General features: G+C 41.0%; 1 protein-coding gene across 6 annotated transcripts in view; it reads right to left on the bottom strand.

The window, feature by feature from the left end:
- Positions 1–3,240: 3,240 nt before the first annotated feature.
- FBXO34 (F-box protein 34) overlaps positions 3,241–20,296 on the bottom strand; it is a 64,885-nt gene continuing 47,829 nt past the window's right edge. For all 6 annotated transcript variants that reach the window (XM_083378124.1, XM_083378129.1, XM_083378127.1 and 3 more), the window contains 2 exons: positions 8,843–9,051; positions 3,241–7,642 (listed from right to left, as the gene is read on the bottom strand). In XM_083378124.1, the coding sequence (XP_083234250.1) occupies positions 5,527–7,642; positions 8,843–8,922 (2,196 nt within the window). In that variant the 5' untranslated portion in view covers positions 8,923–9,051 and the 3' untranslated portion in view covers positions 3,241–5,526. The remainder of the gene's footprint in view (positions 7,643–8,842; positions 9,052–20,296) is intronic.

Below are 20,296 nucleotides of genomic sequence, written 5' to 3'. Positions count from 1 at the left end.
AGAACTGGCTTTCTTGTGCTACACTTTTTTTTAAAAAAAAAACCTCCCTCATTTAGAGATCTTCAAATAATTCAGTTGGGTGGGAAAAACAAATACTTTGTGATCTATAATTAGACATCTTGATTTACAACAAGTGTTTCTGACTCAAAAGTCATCTTAGGATTGAACTCGCAAGTTTCTGACGACAACATTGATGCATCTGTCCATCTAGTTTTCTTACCAATACAGTAGATGTGATTTATCATTGCCATTTTTAGGGATATTTTTTAGGTTTCTTGTTACAGCCCCCATCGTTCCCTAGTGGTTGCCTATGTAAGTACTAAACTGACCTAATCCTACTTAGGGTCAAGCCAGGCAAATGGTCCAGGTGCTATATTGTTCACTCGGATGTTTCTGCCAAAAACATTTTGAAATCAGATGTAGAATTGTTTGGCACTAAAAACAAATTCCAGAATGAACAAATATTGTGAACCATTAGTTTTGCACCTGGCTCAAGTACCTTGTGTCTTTAGAACATAATCGAAATGGCTGAAGACAGTCTATTGCTGCATGTTTGGCAGTGCCTAAGTGGAAGTAGTGTCTCATGTTTCACAGTGTATACAATATCCCATTGTGTATGCAGATTACTTTGAAAGATACCCATTTCAATTAAATCTGAGAAGCTGTTTAGGTTTGATCCAATCATAGGGATGGATATTGTTAAATTCCTTCCTTTTGTAAATAGCCCTTAATAGTTATGCAATGCTTTTGATTTTTAAAGTGTTTCTCTGACTAACTCCTACAAGTTTGTCCATAGGAGGCTTATTGTGCTGGAAGCAGCACACCAGCCATCTTCATGGTCTTAATCAAAATAAGAGTTGGAAGGGATCTTGAAGGTCTTCTAGTCCAACCCCTTGCTCAAACAGGAAACCCTCTTATCATATTGGACAAATGGCTGTCCAATCTTCTCTTGAAAACCTCCAGTGATGAAGCACCCACAGCTTCTGAAGGTAAACTGTTCCACTGATTTATTATTCTCCCTCTTGGGTAGTTTAGGGTTGCTTCTCTCCTTGATTAGTTTCCATCCATTGCTTCTTGTCCTGCCTTCAGGTGCTTTGGAGAATAAGTTGATCCCCTCTTCATGGCAGCTTAGATATTGGAACACTGCTATCATGTCACCCCAGTCCTTCTTTTCACAAACTAGACATACGCAATGCGTGCAACCATTCTTCATGTTTTAGTCTTCAGTCCCCTAATCCTTTGTTGCTTTTCTCTATTTCTAGTGTCTCAACATCTTTTTTATATAGTGGTGACCAAAACTGGATCTTACCGAGGCATTATAAAGTTGTACTAGCATTTCACATGATCTTGATTCTATCTCTCAATGCAGCCTAGGACTATGTTGGCTTTTTTGGCAGCTGCATCACACTGCTGGCTCATATTTAACTGCTCGTCTACGAGGATTTCAAGATCCCTCTGTTACTACTATTGAGACAGGTACCATACTATACCTATGCATTTGGTTTTTTTTACCTAAATGTAGAACCTTTTTTCACCATTGAATTTCATTTTGATAGAGCCTAGTGTTCAAGTCTGTCAAGATCCTTCTGTATCTTAACCCTATCTTCTGGAGTGTTGGCTATTCTTGCCAGCTTGACCCAGACACGTTGAATGGTCCTAGGCCAGCAGTAGTGAGTTTAGTGAGCCCTTACTCAATCTTATCTAGAATGGGCTATTCTGCATGACAAATTGAAAATCATGTAGATTTTTCTTCCAATAACCTCACAATCCTAGACTGCATTAATAGACGGATAGAATAAAGATCACATGAAGTGTTAATACTTTATAATAAGACCACATTTGGAATACTGCATCCAGTTTTGGTCACCATGATATAAAAAAGATGTTGAGACTCTTAGCATTGCAGGAATTGGGTACGTCTAGTGAAAAGGACTAGAGGTGACATGATAGCAGTGTTCTAATATCTAAGGGGCTGCCACAAAGGGGATCAACCTATTCCCCAAAGCACCTGAAGGCATGACAAGAAGCAATGGCTGAACACTAATCAAGGAGAGAAGCAACCTAGTCCTAACAAGAAATTTCCTGACAGTTAGAACAATTAACCAGTGGAACAACCTGCCTCCAGAAGCTGTGGGTGGTCCATTACTGGAGGTTTTTAAGAAGAGACTGGACAACCATTTGTCTGAAATGGTATAAAGTTTCCTGCCTGAGCAGAGGGTTGGACTCCTCCTGGGATAACCTCCAAGGTCCCTTCCAAGTTATTCTGTTATTTCCTAAGGTTTACCTGAGATTTGTAGTAAAGTGAAATCTGAGTTCCTAGTTCAAAATCTTACCTACCTATACATACATGCTACAGATTATTGTATATAGTCATGTTTGTTCTAGCTTTATAATGAGGGATCCGGTAGTTCAGCAACACAACTCACTATTCCAATGTTAGTAATTAAAGAAAATGGGATGGTAGTTATGGTAATATCCATGGGAAATACACATGAGAGTAGCTGTGTCAAGAGTTACCCAACTTAGGTGAAAAAATGCTGAAGAAACTGCTTGATTTTAGTTCTTTAATGAACAATACCAATTCTCTCAATTGGTCATCTAATTACTGTGCTAACTACAACTAACAATGATTACCATGAAATTTCAATCGAGCACGGGTGTCAAACTTGCAATGTCATGTGACATGTCGTGACATGACTTTTTTCCCCATTGTGCTGTTTTGGCGTGACACAGTTTGACACTCCTGGTCTAGAATGTGGCTGGTCGCCCCTCTATCAAGTGTCTTCTTGTGAAAAGATTATTCGTTATTTTATGCTGATCTAATAAAAGCAACTGACCGAGGAAAAAGAAGATATTTATAAAGAACCATAAAGTGGCCAACATCTTGCTGGTAAAGTGCTTTCAGTCTGAAGAATTCCGGTTGAGCATCATTATATCAAATGTATATGGCTGCCCATTTCACAAGAGGTAACTGGGTGACACACAACAATGATGTCATTTGGTAGCTATTTGTCCACTAGTTGACCTTCATTTTTAAGAAAAATCCCCCCCAGTATGGCTTAGAATGCTGTTCCACTTTTTATAGGAAGTGTGTTGGTCCCCATCTACACCCCCAAAACAGGAGAAAGTAATGTAACCTTTACGAATGATAAATTTTGTAAAACACTTGAAATAATTTTCATCTGAATCTGAGATCTGCAAGGGTACCAATACCAAAAGGGTTTTTTTATGAAATGCAAGGGCGAGGGGTGTGTTGCCCTGATACAATATATTTCACAGCTATTGCGATCTCTGATTTGGCTCATGGCTGCCAGATTGAACCCAACCCTTCAAAATAAAGTCCGGATGCCTTCTCCATAAAGCACGATACCAATGTTTTCTTGACAAAACCTTAAGGCAGGAGTGCCCAACCTGGCTAAGACTTGTGGACTTCAACTCATGGCTGGCTGGGGGATTCTGGGAGTTGAAGTCTGAAAATTGACAAGGTTGGACACCCGTCTTAAAGGAAATAAAGGCAAAACTAGAGGTTCCCATTACCCTTTCAGATTAGAAATTATTGCCAAGGTAGTACCCTTAATTAAGAACATAGCAATTTCCCCTATATTTTCCTCTTCTTCCATTACCTCCCAAAATTTAGGCCAACTGAGCTGTTGCCTCTCTTTAAGGGATTTCCACACTTGGTTTATTTTCATAGCTGAAATTCTCAAATCATTTTGAACTTTTCCATTTTGCTCTCTGTGGCTTGTAAGCACAGTGCTGACAAATAAAACATTGCTTCCCATTTCTTTGAGTGTATTTTTCTTTAAAATAATATAAAAGATTTGCTGCAAATGTACGAATTGTAAAAACCATTTCAACCTTTCATTTATATAATCTTTTTTTTTTAATTTTAGTGTGCAGTATCTTGAAGGTGTAAATTTGCAGAGCATGTAACAATTCATGAAATTAACCAATCTTTCCCAAAAAAAACGTTATCAGGTTTCTCATCTTGCATTTTTTTTAACTTCATAAAGGTGCCAAGTTCGAAAAACACTGCTCTAAAATATTTGTAGTATCTCCATTTTATGCTAACTAGAAAATTAAACAATTCAATTAAGCAATTAAAACCATTGCTCAGGATATAGGACTACCATTGACTGATGTAGAATCCAGAAAGGAGGGAATTCTTCAAGCTAAGGACAAATCTATTCCTTGCTATCCTTATTTGCTTTCATGGCCTTCTTATTTTGTTCATGAATATTCCGTAAGAATAACAATATATTCAGGAAGAACCAACCAAGATTAAAATAGACTGAAGCCTGAAACAAGATCTTGATTATAAAGGGAATCAGGCATAGAAATCTTGCTTTTTAGTAGTCAAAATATGATTCATGAGGAAAGTTGTTTCGTGATGTAAACAGCTACTTTAGTGTAAGATTAATTCTGTTTGTATGAATTTCTGTAGAAGACGTCACTGTAATAAACATCAGTTGTCTGCCATTGTTACTGATTAAATCTCAGACTGTCCTATTCACGTGTTATATCTGGCAGAGTCTCTAGATTTATTTTGAAACGGGCACCATACAAATGATGTAATATGTAAATACACATAGGTATAGCTAATAGTATGTTATTTGATCCAGGTCAATGTTTATGCAAGCTGGGAATCTTAAGAAAATTTTGTGGACGTCTGAAAAAAAGATAGTTTAGGTTTAATTTGTGAAGACTGATAAAATTTTCTGGGATTTGCAAAATTCACCAAGACATGGTTAACGTCTGTAATGTTCATTTTCGTATCTTTGGTATTAGAATCTGTTGCCTCTAAAAAAAGGGGAAAAAATAATGTGCCACAAAATACACATTTATTTCCCAAATAATTTCTTTTAAGTACTAGGTACTTAGTACTTTTTCTAAGCACTGGGAAGAAAAAAAAATGATAAAGGACAGATTTAGAATGCACATTTTATTAAGTAAAAAAAAAACCCCAAGATAAGGTGGATGTAATAGACCAGAGCTCTCTGCTATATGACAACAATCTTCTTTTTCCTGCTACCACCCTCAAATATAACCTACCACATATGTGTTCTAGTCGTTTTAAGGTTGTCCAGTTAAACCATCCTTTTTGAAGATTGATTTACATATTTAGTTTCCTTTCAGAAACAATGTTAATATATATTTATATATATTTATATATATAAATGTATATTTTATACATGATATACAGATTTGAAAACGAGACACTTAAAACACAGGACTGTAGCCGCAAACACTGAGGTACTGCGTTGCAGCACTTTGATGTTGGTCAACCAGCTGTCGAGACACCCAAGGTGAAGCTATTCTAGAGCACTTATGTACACGGGTGGGCTAAACACAATCTTTTCTCTAAAAGGTAAAAAGGCCTTTGTGATTTAAAGTATGTGCAGTTTGGTAGCCCTGTGGAAAAGGGAAAGAAAAACCACCCAACAACTACATACAGTGTAAACATCACAAGGCATGGAATTCTCCTCCTACCCATGATTGAGGCTCCCAAAAGATGTGCAGAATGTGCTAACAGTCCTCATCTATTTCCCTGGATTTCTTGTGAATCGCACGATTAAGGTTATGGCAGGCGGGGACCCAATGATTGTCATGGAGGCCTAACTTGCATCCGGGGACATTCTTTTGGGATCTGTGACAACACATCCAGTACCCGGGCCCATAAGGTAAAGCTTGGCAATAGGGCTTGGGGTGCCACCGACATAACGAGACATCACCCTTGGTGTACTTCTTTTTGCACTGTTTGCAAGGGTCTTCTCTGTAGCGTGGATCACGAACCCAGCGTGAATCTGCTGGCCTGACATTGTAGTACTCAATGATAAATTTGAAATATCCACAAGTGCATTTGAGTGCCACCAGACTCCTGGTGGGCAATAAGCCAAATATCTTCACCATAATGTGGTGGGGCAGGAAGACCAGATATTGCTGGGGCTCCAAAAGTTGCTGGATCTTAAACCTGGTTTCCAAAAAGTCATGAGACCTTTGCCTCTTTAGATGAGATGAGTCAAGGATCTGCAGTGCATTCTCTGAGGAAACATCAGGGCAGTCACCTGAAACATGGCTTCTCATACAAACTTGGTCAGCAGAGGAAGCTTCTTTTCCTTGGGTCCCTGTTGGACATTCCTCCGTAGGAGTCTCCACTGACTGCAGGCACTCTTGGGAGATTTCACATTTGGATAATAGCAAGAAAAGTCTTCCTGGAAGAGAATCTTCACCAAAGCTCAAATCAGAAGACAGGGTTTTTTTGCAATTCTGATCTATCTTGCTGACAGATATGCTAATATTCAAGGATTCACTCACTCTCACATTTGAATTCAAATTAGGAACATCTACTGATTCTTTTGGTGTGCGTTCAGTTGACGAAGATTTGTTATATAAGAAATGCGGAGATGTCTGAACAGCTTCTGAATACTTAGAGGGATGTGACTCAGTGGTGTTTTGAGAATTATACCAGCTGACAGATATGGTTCCTTGCCCATGCTTAAGATCATGGTTCCCTTCAAGAGAAGCATCAAAGGAAGACTGGCCAGAAGAGGGACCTTCCCATAAACTAGCTTCCACTGAGCCATTGTGCTTTGATCCCCACCCCACCTTCTCATCATTACATTCTTCTTGGTGGAGGACCAGAGATGATACCTTGTCGGACTCGTTCTCTGGTAGTATTCCACTTGCCAGGAGCACTCGCCCTACATTCCGCCGGAAGCTACTATTTCTAGACAAGCTCCCTGCTTCACGTTCGCTTTGGCGCCTCAGGCACTCCGATTCAAGCTTTGCAACCATCTCCAAGACACGCACTGGCTCAGCCTGCTGCTCTAGACCGTGACTGCCACAGGGTGGCTTTTCAGACGGAACCTCGGAAGCCCTGAAGTCAGAAAAGAACACAGGAGAAGAAGGGGCAGCTTTAGGTTGCCCGGCAAACCTGGGCACAGCAGAGGCACTGGGACAGTTTCTGGTGCAACTGGCCAGCAAAACACTTGCTCTTTGCTCCAGGAAAGCAACCATCTCAACCACTGATAATGGTCGAACAGGGAACCCCCCTTCACCACCATCATTCACATTATGTACGGAGCAGTGCTCAATGCCACAGGCAAATGGCTCGGGCTGGTAGCACCTCGCATTGGCCTCTCTCATCCTTTCCAAGTGGATCTTGGCCTTTTTGATATCTAGTGACTTTTTCCGGCGTTTGGTTGCTCGCCCATCTATGTCCCAAGTGCTTTTGTTCTTCATGGAAAATACTCGGGTGTTACTACATAGCTGGGCTGCAAAAAAGGCTATTTTCTCTTTTGTGTTCCCAGGCTTTACAACCGCCCAAATATCCAGCAGTCCCTCTTCCTCTTCCCCCTGATGGATGGAGGCAGGCGGGGTAGCTCTCTTCTCTTTGACCCTGGGTGTTTCCACATGGCTTTGGTTGCTGTTCCTACTATAGGGTGTATTGGTCGAGAGGTTCCCCAACGGTTTCCAAAGAGGCGGATTGGCTAAACATTTTGGTTTGGGGTTCCTAGGTTTTTCGTCTTTTGCTAATCTCTGCTCGCTCATGGGTGGGCTTCGTGGAGAGTCCAGGCTTATTTCAAAAGATCTCTCTTTCTTCTGTAACTTGAGATAGGGCTTTAAGTGCATTCCAGATATTCTGGAGAGGAAAAGGGAAGGGAGTGAGAAAGAAAAGATACACTTTAAAAAATTACTGATTTAAGAGTAAATATGAATTTAAGGATTAAAACTGCTCTATGAACTTTGGAATTATTACACTGTGGGTTGGGAAAGGCCCTTACGTACCCCAAATTCTTTCTTTTTTTTTCAACTTTGTATGATGGAAAGCTGCAAGCATGAAAAGTGGTAGCATAATTTTCTCAAATTACAAATATAATATATCTGTTAAGACTTCAGCAGGTAATAAGGCACCTAATATAGTTTTGTAAAAGGAATAGACAGATAATGAGAAGAAAAGGCAAATTTGTTTTTTTTTGAAGGGTTGGAATTTTAGGTTTTATTCAGAGTAATGAATATTCAGCACGTCTATTTAATATCTTATTTTTAAAAAAGGAAACGATGCTGCTGAAAACAGGTTGCTGTGCAGAGTAACTGAGATAAGAGCAAGCAAGCCGCTTATCAGGAACCATGTTACTTTCCAATCATGTATGTTAAGTAGTATTCATTCCATCCTTTAGGATGTGGAAAGGAAAGGCTGAAGAGGAAGATGGGATGCTAGCATTGCTTACGGAGCACTTATACTGGACTCCAGAGGGAAGGTCCAAAGGAATGAAGTCTCAATTGATTTTGTGGCGAAATCTAAGATCTACAACTGATGGTGCTGATTCAAGTGGGTCAGCAATTCTGGGAGCTGGTCCATACAGCCTCAGGTTGCCAGCCTCACCTTGTCCCAGAATTCCTCTGTGGTTTATAGCGGTGTTCCTTAACCTTAACAACTTTAAGATGTGTGGACCAACTCCCAGAAATCCCAGCCAGCACATTTTGAAGTTGCTGAGAGACACTGGTTTATATGATAGTTGATTTGCTGCTGAATCCCTTTTTTGGATTCAAAGGGTATCCAATATTTAAATAATTCAAATTATTTGATGTGTTCTTATGCCTTATTCAGAAACAGCCTGTTCTTTCATTTTATATCTCTGAAATGAGCAGGGTATTATAACTCAAACCCCACCATTTTGCTAGTGACGCAATCTATAAAACTAGGCATTCCTGGGGAGATCTCCATGCCAATTATTTTAGCCGAGAGGAGTGCAGCAAAATAAGAAAGTGATTCCCAAAGCAGAAGCCGGAGGGCTCTGGAGCATTTCACTTGGCCACAGAAGGCACAAGGCATTCATACCGTTTGACTGGGTAGAAGGCGGAGGATGTAGAATTCAGCAGTTCCCGGTGGAGGCCAGCTCGGTAGGAACTCTTCATCATCACTCTCCCCACTCCCTCCCCCCCCTCCACCAGCCGCAGGTTGTCACAGCCAATCCATCTCAGTCCACTGCCAGGGCTCTTGCATCAGTTTGTTTCGCCCCTTGCAATGGCCAACTGGGTCTTTGACACCTAAAAACCGCAGGGAAGAAATGAAATTATGTGATCAGGCTTGAATTAGTAAACCATGCACAACCGACCGGTACTTCAGCCAATATTCAGGATAATGCAAACCCCCTCAATCAGGAGGGGCACAGGTTTATTTGCATAAGGTCACACAAATGCTAAACAATCAGAAGGTTTCCGTGTGTGTTACAGTGTGTAAACCATGGAGTGTGAATCCAGCCAACTATGGGGTGTATACCACAATCAAGGCTATGTGTGAATATAATTAAATTACCTGTTATCCATCTGCATCAGAACTGTCCTGATGCAGCTTTCAGAAAGCATTTTTTCTCCATTCCTACCTAGAGATGTCAGGCAACAAACTTGGTATCTTCTGCATCCAAAGACATACTGTATCTATCACTGATAAACAGGTCAATTTTTCTTTCCCCTACTTCTTGTGCTAGGTAGTCACATTTTTCTTTTGGATTCTCTGACAAAGGATTTGCAAGGCTCAAACGTCGGTTAAGTAATATGCACATGCACAAATGTAGCCATACAGTATAAAAACCTATACTGTAATATGCATAATAACCAGGGCTTTTTTTCTTTAAAAAAAAAGGTGCTGGAACTCAGTGGTGCTGTCACTGGGAGTGATGCCGGTGTCTTGCTACGGCGTTGCCGCCTGTCCTTTGCACCCTCGCCCCTGCGGCTCGGAGACACATGCCGCGGGGATTCCCCTCCCCACAGCCTCCGTGGGGATTCCCCTCCTCGCAGTTGCCACGCCGCGGCCCGTGCTGAGCCCCCACCCGGAGCTGCTCCGAACCCCAACCCAGAGCTGTGTTCCTCGTGGCAGTGGTCTCTGGCGCCAAACAGCTTCTTTCCAACCACATCCGGAAAAATTTGTAACAAACATTGGAATTCTCAAGGCCAGGTTTGGTATTTCCCAGCAATCTGTTACTGCAAGGAAAAAGCAATCCCTGCTGCGTTACTGATCCCAGAGAAGCATTTGCATGTATGCAGGTATCCTTAGGGTGCCATAGTTATGGATGAGAAACATTGGTTGCAAAGTTGGCACTTCTGGATGTAATAGAGATATATTGGACTTATTTTTGTTTCTTTGCATGTTTGATATTTTTAAAAAGGCATATGCTACTGACTACGCTTATGCACATATCTAACATCTTTTGCTAGGATACATGACCACTGCTCATCCAGAATGTGAAAAGTGAAAGATTGTGACTAAACAAAATTTTAATGTACAGATAATACCACCAGAAATTATTTTAGCCTTTTTAATAAATGTTGTTATTGATGTTAAGCTCACCATGGAACATCATATATTGTTATGTATATACTAGGTTAATTGTTTAAAGACTGAAGTGCAACATAACTAGATTCTAAATAATCTATTTTTCAAAACACACAACAGTCCAAACAGTAAAAGTAAAGTCCAAATTAAGAATATTTTATTCTTAAGAATTGTTTAATTTAAAGTGGTTTAGTTGTAATAGATGGTTATAGATTCAAAATAGTTTTCAAGAGTGTACAAAAGATACTATTTTTTCTAGCATCAGCTAAATTAGACATATTACATTGAGAAAAATGTTTCTCATTTCTTTCTTGTTACCTTTACTGATTTCATTGCAGAGATGTTAACATAGGAAATAGATTATTTTGTTATCTAATTTTACCTTCCAAAAGACAGAAGCAGATGAAAAATGTGAGGTTCTTTCCTGTTGGCTTTTTTGAATTAGCTGTTTTAGATTCTAAACGTTTAGTTCCTAAAGAAGTAACCTTGTAAATAATTTTAATGTCCGCCTCTAGTGCAGGGTAGGCAACCTTGGCTCTTTTATGACTCAAGAACTTCAACTCCCAGAATTCCTGAGCCAGCGTGGCTCAGCTTGGAAACCTCTCTCTTTCCCCTCAGCGTGGCTGGCTCAGGATTTCTGGGAGTTGAAGTCCACGAGTCATAAAAAAGAGCCAAGATTGCCTACTCCTAAAGCCAATAGAGGGAGCTTTTTTTTTTTTTTTGCAAAATAAAGGTGCCGGAAAAAAGCCCTGATAATAACAAAACAAAGAATAGATCTCACAATATAATGGTCATTTAAAATTACTTCTACGGTTATTACAGTAGAAATAAAAACAGGAAGCATCAAAATTGCAAATATTCTCAGAATACAATGCTGGCTTTTAAAATTTTACCTAGCCTATTGGATTTTGGAGAGAAACAAAAAGATCTTCAAGCTAACTTCTTAAAGAAATTTCATTACCAGACTACAAAAGCATCATTGTGGGGAATGGAGTTTCTGGTTGCTTACATGGGATAGCTTATTCTACTAGCCTTGACTGGAATATTTTTTCCTTGATTGCATTTTGGGTGGGGTATTGTAAACACAGACTTAAGCTAACTTGTACTGATGCCTCTACACTTACACCTGGAAAGAAGCCTAGAAATTTATCTGAAGCAAACACAGAACTTGTGGCCAGAACACAGGGTGGAAACCAAACCCTGCGTTTGTGTGTGTGTGTGTACATATATATACATACATACATACATACACACACACATATATACATACATATACATACATACATGTGTGTGTGTGTATATATGTATATATATGTATATGTATATGTATGTGTATATATATATATATATATATATATATATATATATATATATATATATATATATATATATATATATATAGAGAGAGAGAGAGAGAGAGAGAGAGAGAGAGAGAGAGAGAGAGAGAGAGACTAATATCAACCTTAGCAATCTGGCTCTTTATGAATACATAGACATCAATATAATTGCATTGTGGATCCCCATGAAATGGTATCAGTGTGTCACTTTATATTCTGTAGAACAATGTCAGTTCTGTCCCTTTATCTCAGGAATCCAGAGCAGAAGGACACTGGAACTTCTCGAGAAACAGGTGTCATCTCTAGGGCAGAAGAGTAAAAGCTATCATGAAGCTGCAAAACAACATTTACCAAGAAATTAAGAACCTGTTTTGTACTAGGTAGATTCACACATTGTTCTAAACTAGAGCTAGTTTGACCATACGTTACTGAATATATTATAGTTAGCTGGCTTTGCAAAATCATCCATTGTAGACAATTTTTGCTGTGTCCAACTTTCTCCTTTCAGGGAAGATAGTTGAGAAGATGGTTGCTTTGCAGTTTCAGAGGGCCCTTGATGGAGCAATTGTCTAGATTCCTTCTAATCAAGTGGCTGGGGTAGGGGACTGAAATAGTATTGGTTGCACTAGTAGATAAGCTCTGGAGGGGAGTAGGATGGAGGCAGTATGCCTATCCTGGCTCTCTTAATGGCCTTCAATACCAGTACACACCTTCTTCAGTAGCCAACATCCAGTTAAGCAGTTAACACCAGACAAACAATCAAGCAGAAAACAATATCCTAACCAACGATCTACTAAGGCAGGGGTATCAAACTGCCGGCCCGTGGGTTGGACGCGTCACAAGGAAACTGCGCCCACCCCATTGCAGGCAATGGGGGGGGAAAAGCTCTGATACGTTGCACGACGTCATGTGACATCGCGAGTTTGACATGTCTGTACTAAGGAGACAAACTATCAAGCAAATAATCAATCAATCAATCTGACAATCAGAAAACAGCAACCTACTCAAGAACCACCAAGGAAAAGATCATATTCCCACCAATATTGGCAGGGCAAACAAAGACCAAAACACATCTGCACTAGCACTGATTTTATCTAATCAAATAATGAGATGTCTGCAAATATCTCATTGAGGGAGATAGGGGTAAAGTAGCTTGATATATAAATAAACAAACAAAGAAGCTCAAAGAGCATCAAGGACTCCACATAACGTTCTTTTCTTTTGGCCTCAATACCATCAACCACAGTATTCTTCTGGACCACCTCCAGGGGTTGGGAATTGGGGGTTATGTTGTTATCCTGGTTCTCCTTCTTCCTCTACAATTGGTTCCCAGTATTGATGGGAGGAGGGGTCTTCCCCTTTTATGTGGGGTATCCCAATGATTGTTTCTTTATCCATTCTTCTTTAATATCCAGGTGAAGCAGCTGTGTGAAGTCATTCAATATCAGAAGGTGAGGTCTTAGCTATGTATTTCTATTCCTGGTCAATAGATGCTGTAGACCAGACATGTCAAACACAAGGCCCGGGGGCCAGATCCGGCCCGCGAAGTGGTTTCATGTGGCCCCTGAAGCCATCCTGGAAACAGTGAGGGAACGGTCCCCGCTGCCTTGGCCCTGGCCCAGAGACCCTCCTTCTGCTAGAGACCCCCAGATCTGTCCCACTCCTGTCCAAGCCCCCATAGGCACCCTTGATGCCAATGATGTAGAGCTGGCCATGCCCATCCAGTAGGCCATACGCACTCCAGCTGCGCCCACCCTGGCTATACCCACCCGGCCCCCCTGAGGGCAACCACAATGCTGATGCGGCCCTCAATGAAATTGAGTTTGACACCCCTGCTGTAGACTCTCAGTGCCTGCACGGCACTCGCCCAGGATATTTGAGGGACTACTTTATTCTCACCATTTCTATCCATTTCACTAGGCTGCACAGGAGAGGCGTGCTCTAGACCCCTCTATTAGGGATTGTCACCTTGTGGGACCCAGAAAGGAGGCCTTTTGTGTAGCTGAGCCTGTTCTCTGAAATACCATACCACCCTAGTCCAGTTGGCCCTGACTCTCTTCACCCTTCAGAAAACCTTGAAGACCTGGCTATTTTCCTGGGCCTGGGGGCCTGAGGAATATAGGTAGTCCTTGGCTTATGACCACAACTGAGCCCAAAATTTCCATTCCTAAGTGAGACAGTTGGTTAAGTGAATTTTACTGGATTTTACGATCTTCACTGCTACAGTTGTTAAGTGAATCGGTGCAGTTGTTAAGTTAGCAACACGGTTGCGAAGTGAATCTGGCTTCCCCGTTACTTTGCTTGTCAGACGATCATATAAAGGGGATCCAATGACCCTGAGACACTGCAACCGTTATACAGGACAGTTGCCAAGCATCCCAATTTTGATCATGTGACCCAAGGAACACTGTAAGAGTTGTAAGTGTGAAAAATGGTCATAAGTCACTTTTTTCAGTGCTTTGAATGGTCACTAAACAAATAAGTTTAAGTTTTTTTAATTTATATACCGCCCTTTTCCCGTAGGACTCAGGGCGGTTTACAAAGTATTTAAAAACATCAATACAATACAAGAGTTAAAAACAGTTAAAATAATTAAATTTGATCCCTGAGGGGGAAAAAAAACCTCTCAGCCTAGGCCGGAAAGCTCAAAGAGACAGGTCTTCAGGTCCCGGCGGAATGACCGAAGGTCGGGGGCAGTCTTAAGCTCCACGGGCAGCTGGTTCCACAGGGCAGGCGCACCCACTGAGAAGGCCCTCCCCCTGGGTGTTATCCGCCAGCAGTCTTTTACAGGCGGCACCCTGAGAAGGCCCTCCAAGTGGGAGCGCACAGGACGAAGGGAACTTGATGCCGGCAGTAGGTGTTCCCTCAAATATCCTGGACCCAAGCCATTTAGGGCTTTATAGGTCATCACCAGCACCTTGAATCTCACCCAGAGGGCAACCGGAAGCCAATGTAGCTCACGGAGTAGAGGTGTTACATGGGAGTATCGGGAAACCCCCATCACAACTCGTGCAGCAGCATTCTGCAGCAGCTGAAGCCTCCGAGTGGTCCTCGAGGGCAGCCCATATAGAGAGCGTTGCAGTAGTCCAACCGGGAGGTCACGAGTGCATGGCTGACTGTGCATAGGGAATCTCGGTCCAGATAGGGTCGCAACTGGCGCACCAGGTGAACCTGGGCAAAAGCCCCTCTGGTCACGGATCCTATGTGATCTTCAAAATTGAGCCGTGAATCCAGGAGGACGCCCAAGTTGCGAGCCCTATCAACGGGGGGTAACACCTCACTCCCCATCGTTAAAGATGGAATAGTCTGGTTAATCCGAAATGCCGGTATGCATAGCCACTAGTTATAAGTTGAGGACTACCTGTAATTCATGCTATACTGGTGAATGGTGTGTTCAGGACCCACTTTGTGTTAGTTGGTTGGTTGTTGTTTTCCTGTGGCTTAGTGTGATGGGTATACCAGGTTAGTGAGTTAGCTCATTCTTTAGCCACTAAGGAAAAAATTGGTAGTCAACTGTCACCATTAGCATTTAACAGTAGACCCAGTCTGCTAAATTTCAGTGGCAGGATGACTGAATTTCAGTGACATAACATTTCAGCTAAAACAACAAGAAAGTAAGTGTGGGAATGGCTTTCAAACCAAAATTCATTAGCCACCATGATCTGGCCCAATGTTTATAATATGTATACCTGCTGCAATCACAAGACCCTCAAAATGGTCTATGCAATCAGTTTTCCTGACTTAGTCTTGGTACCCACCCAACTTAGTATCTTGGGAGAATAACCCATACATTTTGAAATTGTTGTAATAACCAACTTTTTGAAAATAGAATTTTAAGCTAGCTGAAAATGAGTTGCTCAGATTTCACCAAAGAATTCTTTCCCCAAGCTGGAAATGATTGGAAATGATTTTTCAGCATGCGAATCACTGCATCTCTAACTAGCAATAACTTCCAGTTACAAACTAACTTTGAATAATTAACAGGATACAACAAAAAATAGATGAAATCCTTACAAATTGAGCAGAGTCCCAAAGTTTTCACTTTTTGCTTATCTGCATGTCCATAATCATTTATGATCAGGTGATTCTTAGCTGAATGTGCCAAATTTTGTACCCATTTTCTTATGTATCCACTCAACCTCATCTCAAGCCCACTTCGCTAAAGGCAAATCCCACTGATTTAAACAGAAGTTACTTCCAAGCACAGATGCTCAGGGTTGCAGGACTCTGCTGCATTTATCAAAATTCTCTGCCGTTTTGTTAACATGGGATAAAGCATTCGACTTGGTAAATCAAGTAGAAAGCTGTTCCATTTCAAATAGTTCATTTGGCTGCTGGGGGAAGGGGTGTCCCAGAGGATCACAGTGAAACAATATGTAAGCATGCAAATGCCATTCAACTCTGCCAAAACCTCAAGTTTCTTCAGATTAAATCCACCCTGAGAACTTCAATTAGTAGACAAAATGTTTGCATTAAAAAAAATAAAAAAAATAAACGAGTGATATAATTAATTCCACTGCTGAATATAGATGATTTATGACCCTGACAAAGCTGCTGACACTGCTGTGAGCCTGGAGGGCAAAGCTTTATTGGAAATCCTGAACCGATCTTCCCAAATGTGCTGTCCTTCTGATGTGTTGAACTGTAATTCTATCTGGCTGGACATGACAGAGGGGTGTGACTTAACATATGTTGAAAAACAGACATGATCTATTGCCCTTGAAAGGAAAAGCAAAGGCAACATGGAAGGGATGTGAGCTGTTAAGGATAAAGATGGGGAGGCCTCCTGCTGGCAAACCACTCCTATTCCCATGTGTAAAACTATCCAAAATCCTGAAAAATGGATGGAAATTGCTTGTTAAATAAAATTCAGCTATTTTTGCCACTGAATTCTGGCAACACAGTCTGAGTGCTGGTGAAGTGCAAATGGGGTGCTGGGCTGAATCAAAGTCTTCACACCAAAAGTGGATTTTGGAGGAAAAAAAGAGGCTGAGAATCCAGCAGGTATTCCAAGAACAAGCTCCTGAGAGAGGACAGGAATGTCACAATGGAGGATTATTATTTTTCTGTTGCTTTGCGTGTACACTGAGAGCTTCTGCACTAGAGACAAATTCCTTGTGTGTCTAATCACACTTGGCCAATAAAGAATTCAATTTAATTCAGCATCTAAAAAGGTAGTCCACTGAGTTAACTCTGCTCTCCCAATAGCAGCAGCATCCTGACCAGCACAGTCCCTGGGCTTCACTAGTATACCAGAAGCTAACTGACAGAGGTGCAACACCCAATATGTACCACAAGAAGCATGTTGTGCAGAGACATAGAAAGCCCAAAGTGCTTTTTCAAAAGGCAATTGGACTTTTCTTTGCTTTTCCTTGAAAATGTTTCGCTTCTCATCCAAGATTTTTTTTTTTCAGTTTTCAGTTCTCAGAACTGGAGAAGTTTCTTGGATGAGAAGAGAAACACCTTCAAGGAAAAACAAAGTAAGTCCAGTTGCCTTTTGAAAAAGGACTTTGGGACAACCATGACCTGGATGACTGAGAATCCCCATAGACAAGACATTGAATCTATCTTCAATAGATTCCTCAAAAGAGGTTGACCATGTCCTACAGTTCAGCAAATTCATCCAAGCGGTAACAGCAGCAAATAGCATTGGACTATTTCAATGAGACCCAGTTCGGTTTCAGTTGCCCACGTAACAGTGGCATAAATTCAGACAGACATCCCATTGAGGATGGAAGGTGACACACTGTCTTTGAAGGCCTATTCTGAGTATTTTCAACTGTGTATCCATGGTGACCTCAATTCTTTTTTGCATTGTTTCACTGTGGTTCTTACTGTCACAATCACTAAGGCTTGCACACATTTTCCAGTATTTCCTCCCTAAAAATATTCAAATGGAAGTAGATAAGCGATTTTCAAAGAGTAAAAAAAAAACAAAAAAACCAAGTTCGCGAAATGCTAAGCACCGGAACACGATTGTCTAAAACTAAATACACAGAGATAGAAGAAAAACATTACAGAGAGAGAAGAATACAAAGAACAAAGATAGCGCTTATTAAAAACAAAACAAAATTGGTCTGATCTGTATAAGCAAGGTAAAGGTAAAGGTTCCCCCGCACATGCGTGCTAGTCGTTTCCGACTCTAGGGGACGGTGCTCATCTCCGTTTCAAAGCCGAAGAGCCAGCGCTTGTCCAAGAACGTCTCCGTGGTCATGTGGCCGGCATGACTAGACGCCAAAGGCGCACGGAACGCTGTTACCTTCCCACCGGAGTGGTCCCTATTTTTCTACTTGCATTTTTACGTGCTTTCGAACTGCTAGGTTGGCAGAAGCTGGGACGAGTAACAGGCGCTCACTCTGTTACGCGGCACTCGGGATTCGACCCGCCAAACTGCCGACCTTCTGATTGACAAGCTCAGCGTCGTAACCCACTGAGCCACCGCGTCCCTTACAGTATAAGGAAGGTGCTAAGCTTCTATCATGAAAAGCTGCATATTTTATCCCATCTGTTTCACAGAGATAGCACATACTGGTCTTCCTGCTTGATTTCCTCTCCGAAGGAGAGAGGTGTTTTCCACACAACATACAATAACACAAAGCCTAGCGCCAGAGGTATTCCACAAACACCACCTTTTCCTGCTGGTAGTGCCAGTCTGCGTTTCTGTACCTAAGACACATTTTCACTGATGAGGTCATATGACTTTTATTAGGGCTTCAGAATCCTTCTACACTTAGAATGCCAGAGAAAATGTTTATTCTCTAATGTTATTTGACTTTTCAGGGGTTTCAAAAAGGCTTAGGTATAAATAGGTGTGCTTAACTTTGTAAAGCTTACTGCACTTTGACACTTTTTAGGCCAAAGGGGAGGAAAATGAAAATAGAGCAGCCTAACAGTGAAAATAATTTTACTTTAAATGCCAATGGAGTGATCAAAGGATCACAAAATGGAGGTGCGTGGAGGCGGGGATGGTGGTGGGAATACATATCAAACACAGATGACTATAGTACATCTATGCTGCATCACAGTGTGAGTCAGACTTGCAAGTTCTTTTTGTGAAAAATAAAAATCAAGGGGGGAAAAAAGCTGGATCAATCTTAGTTAATACGCACATCAAAGCAGGCTTCCACAAGTTTGAGCAATAAAAGCAACCAATGACTGCTGAAGGGAGCAGTCATATTCCTCATCGGATGTTGATATTTCTGTAATGCTATAACAGCCTGAAGAAGTCAGTTTGATGTCAGCAAATTCAAAAATCACAATGCCAGTTACTGGAAGCCATGCAAGATTCCCCTGAAGCAAATGGCTGCTCAGCAGATCTTTAGGGTAGCAGAACTACATTTGATCCATATATACAATAGTAGCAACCTGGGTGTAGAGTACATTTAAAAAGCTTTATAAAGGGGGAGAGGAGGCTTTCTGTATGATTAGGATTGCTTTCAACAAAATCCAAGAATGCTAACAAAACCATGCAAGCTAAAATTGGTCACTCTACAAATAATAAATAAACCAAACAAGACATGTATAAAAATGGAGGATTCATGATGAGCTGGGAGTAGACATGACCACCATCATTGCATCAAAATGCAAGATGGATGAGAAGGATAGAGTTTGTTTGAACATACAGGAAGTGTCCAATCTTCATGAAAAAAAATTTAAAAAACGTGTCCCCAGGGGCAATTGAAAGAAATGAACACTACACACCAAAAAGTCCCTCAAAACTGTTCTGCCAAATGTTGTAACTCCTGCTGAGCTACTCTGTATAGAAAGTAACTTCGTATATAAGAAATGGCTCATTTGGGAAGCTACCTTATATCCTTTATCTAATCTCAGAAGAAGGACCCACTTTTAGTCCCAAAGATATAGGGCATTTTTTATTGATGCAGATAATTAGGCTGCACCAGGGAACAACAGCGGATTGATGTGGTAAATCAAAGATGTCCAACTAGGAAACTCAGAAATCTATCTCTTGTGGTAATCAAAGCAGCTTAACCCGAAAGGACATTCAAACAGACCTCGAATTCTTTGTGATTCAATTTTAACGGAGTTCAAAGCTTATAAAATGCTAGGACACTAAGATACAGTAGTAAAACTACAATTTGTTCCAACTCCCAAAAAGATCACAGGCTTTGACTGAAACAGAAACAGCAGACACCAAAGTTTTTAATTTTCTTCAAAGAAGGAAATGACTATACAGGTTAAAGAAACTAAAAATCATTTCGGCTTTTCTCTCCACTTCTTTTCTGGTGCTATCCCTGATACTGCCTGCTTGAGGAAACAGTACAGACTTTTGCTGTCCAAGAGAGAGTACAAAAAGCCAGATCCAGCAACTCCACGTTCTGTTGATGACCAGCCAGATTAGCCTTGGGCCTTCCAGATGTAGGGCTATTAACTCCCAATTTTTATTGCCAAATTAGAGCACCATTGAAAATTTGGGGAACTGGAGGATACCCGGGTTGATGAAGGCTGGCCCAGAATGTTTCCAAAAAGATAAGGTCTGGTTACAAATCCTCAGAGATATTATTAATGTGGAAAGATCTGCTACTCAGATTTCCGAGCTGGTTATTTTTCCACATATAACTATGGGGAAGACTGAACTGAAGTGGGGCCACAGGCTAGTAAAGGG

This window comes from Vipera ursinii (genome assembly GCF_947247035.1).
Source record: "Vipera ursinii genome assembly, chromosome: 1".
In the NCBI taxonomy this organism is placed as follows: Eukaryota; Metazoa; Chordata; class Lepidosauria; order Squamata; family Viperidae; genus Vipera; species Vipera ursinii.
This window is presented reverse-complemented; position numbering and strand designations above follow the sequence as displayed.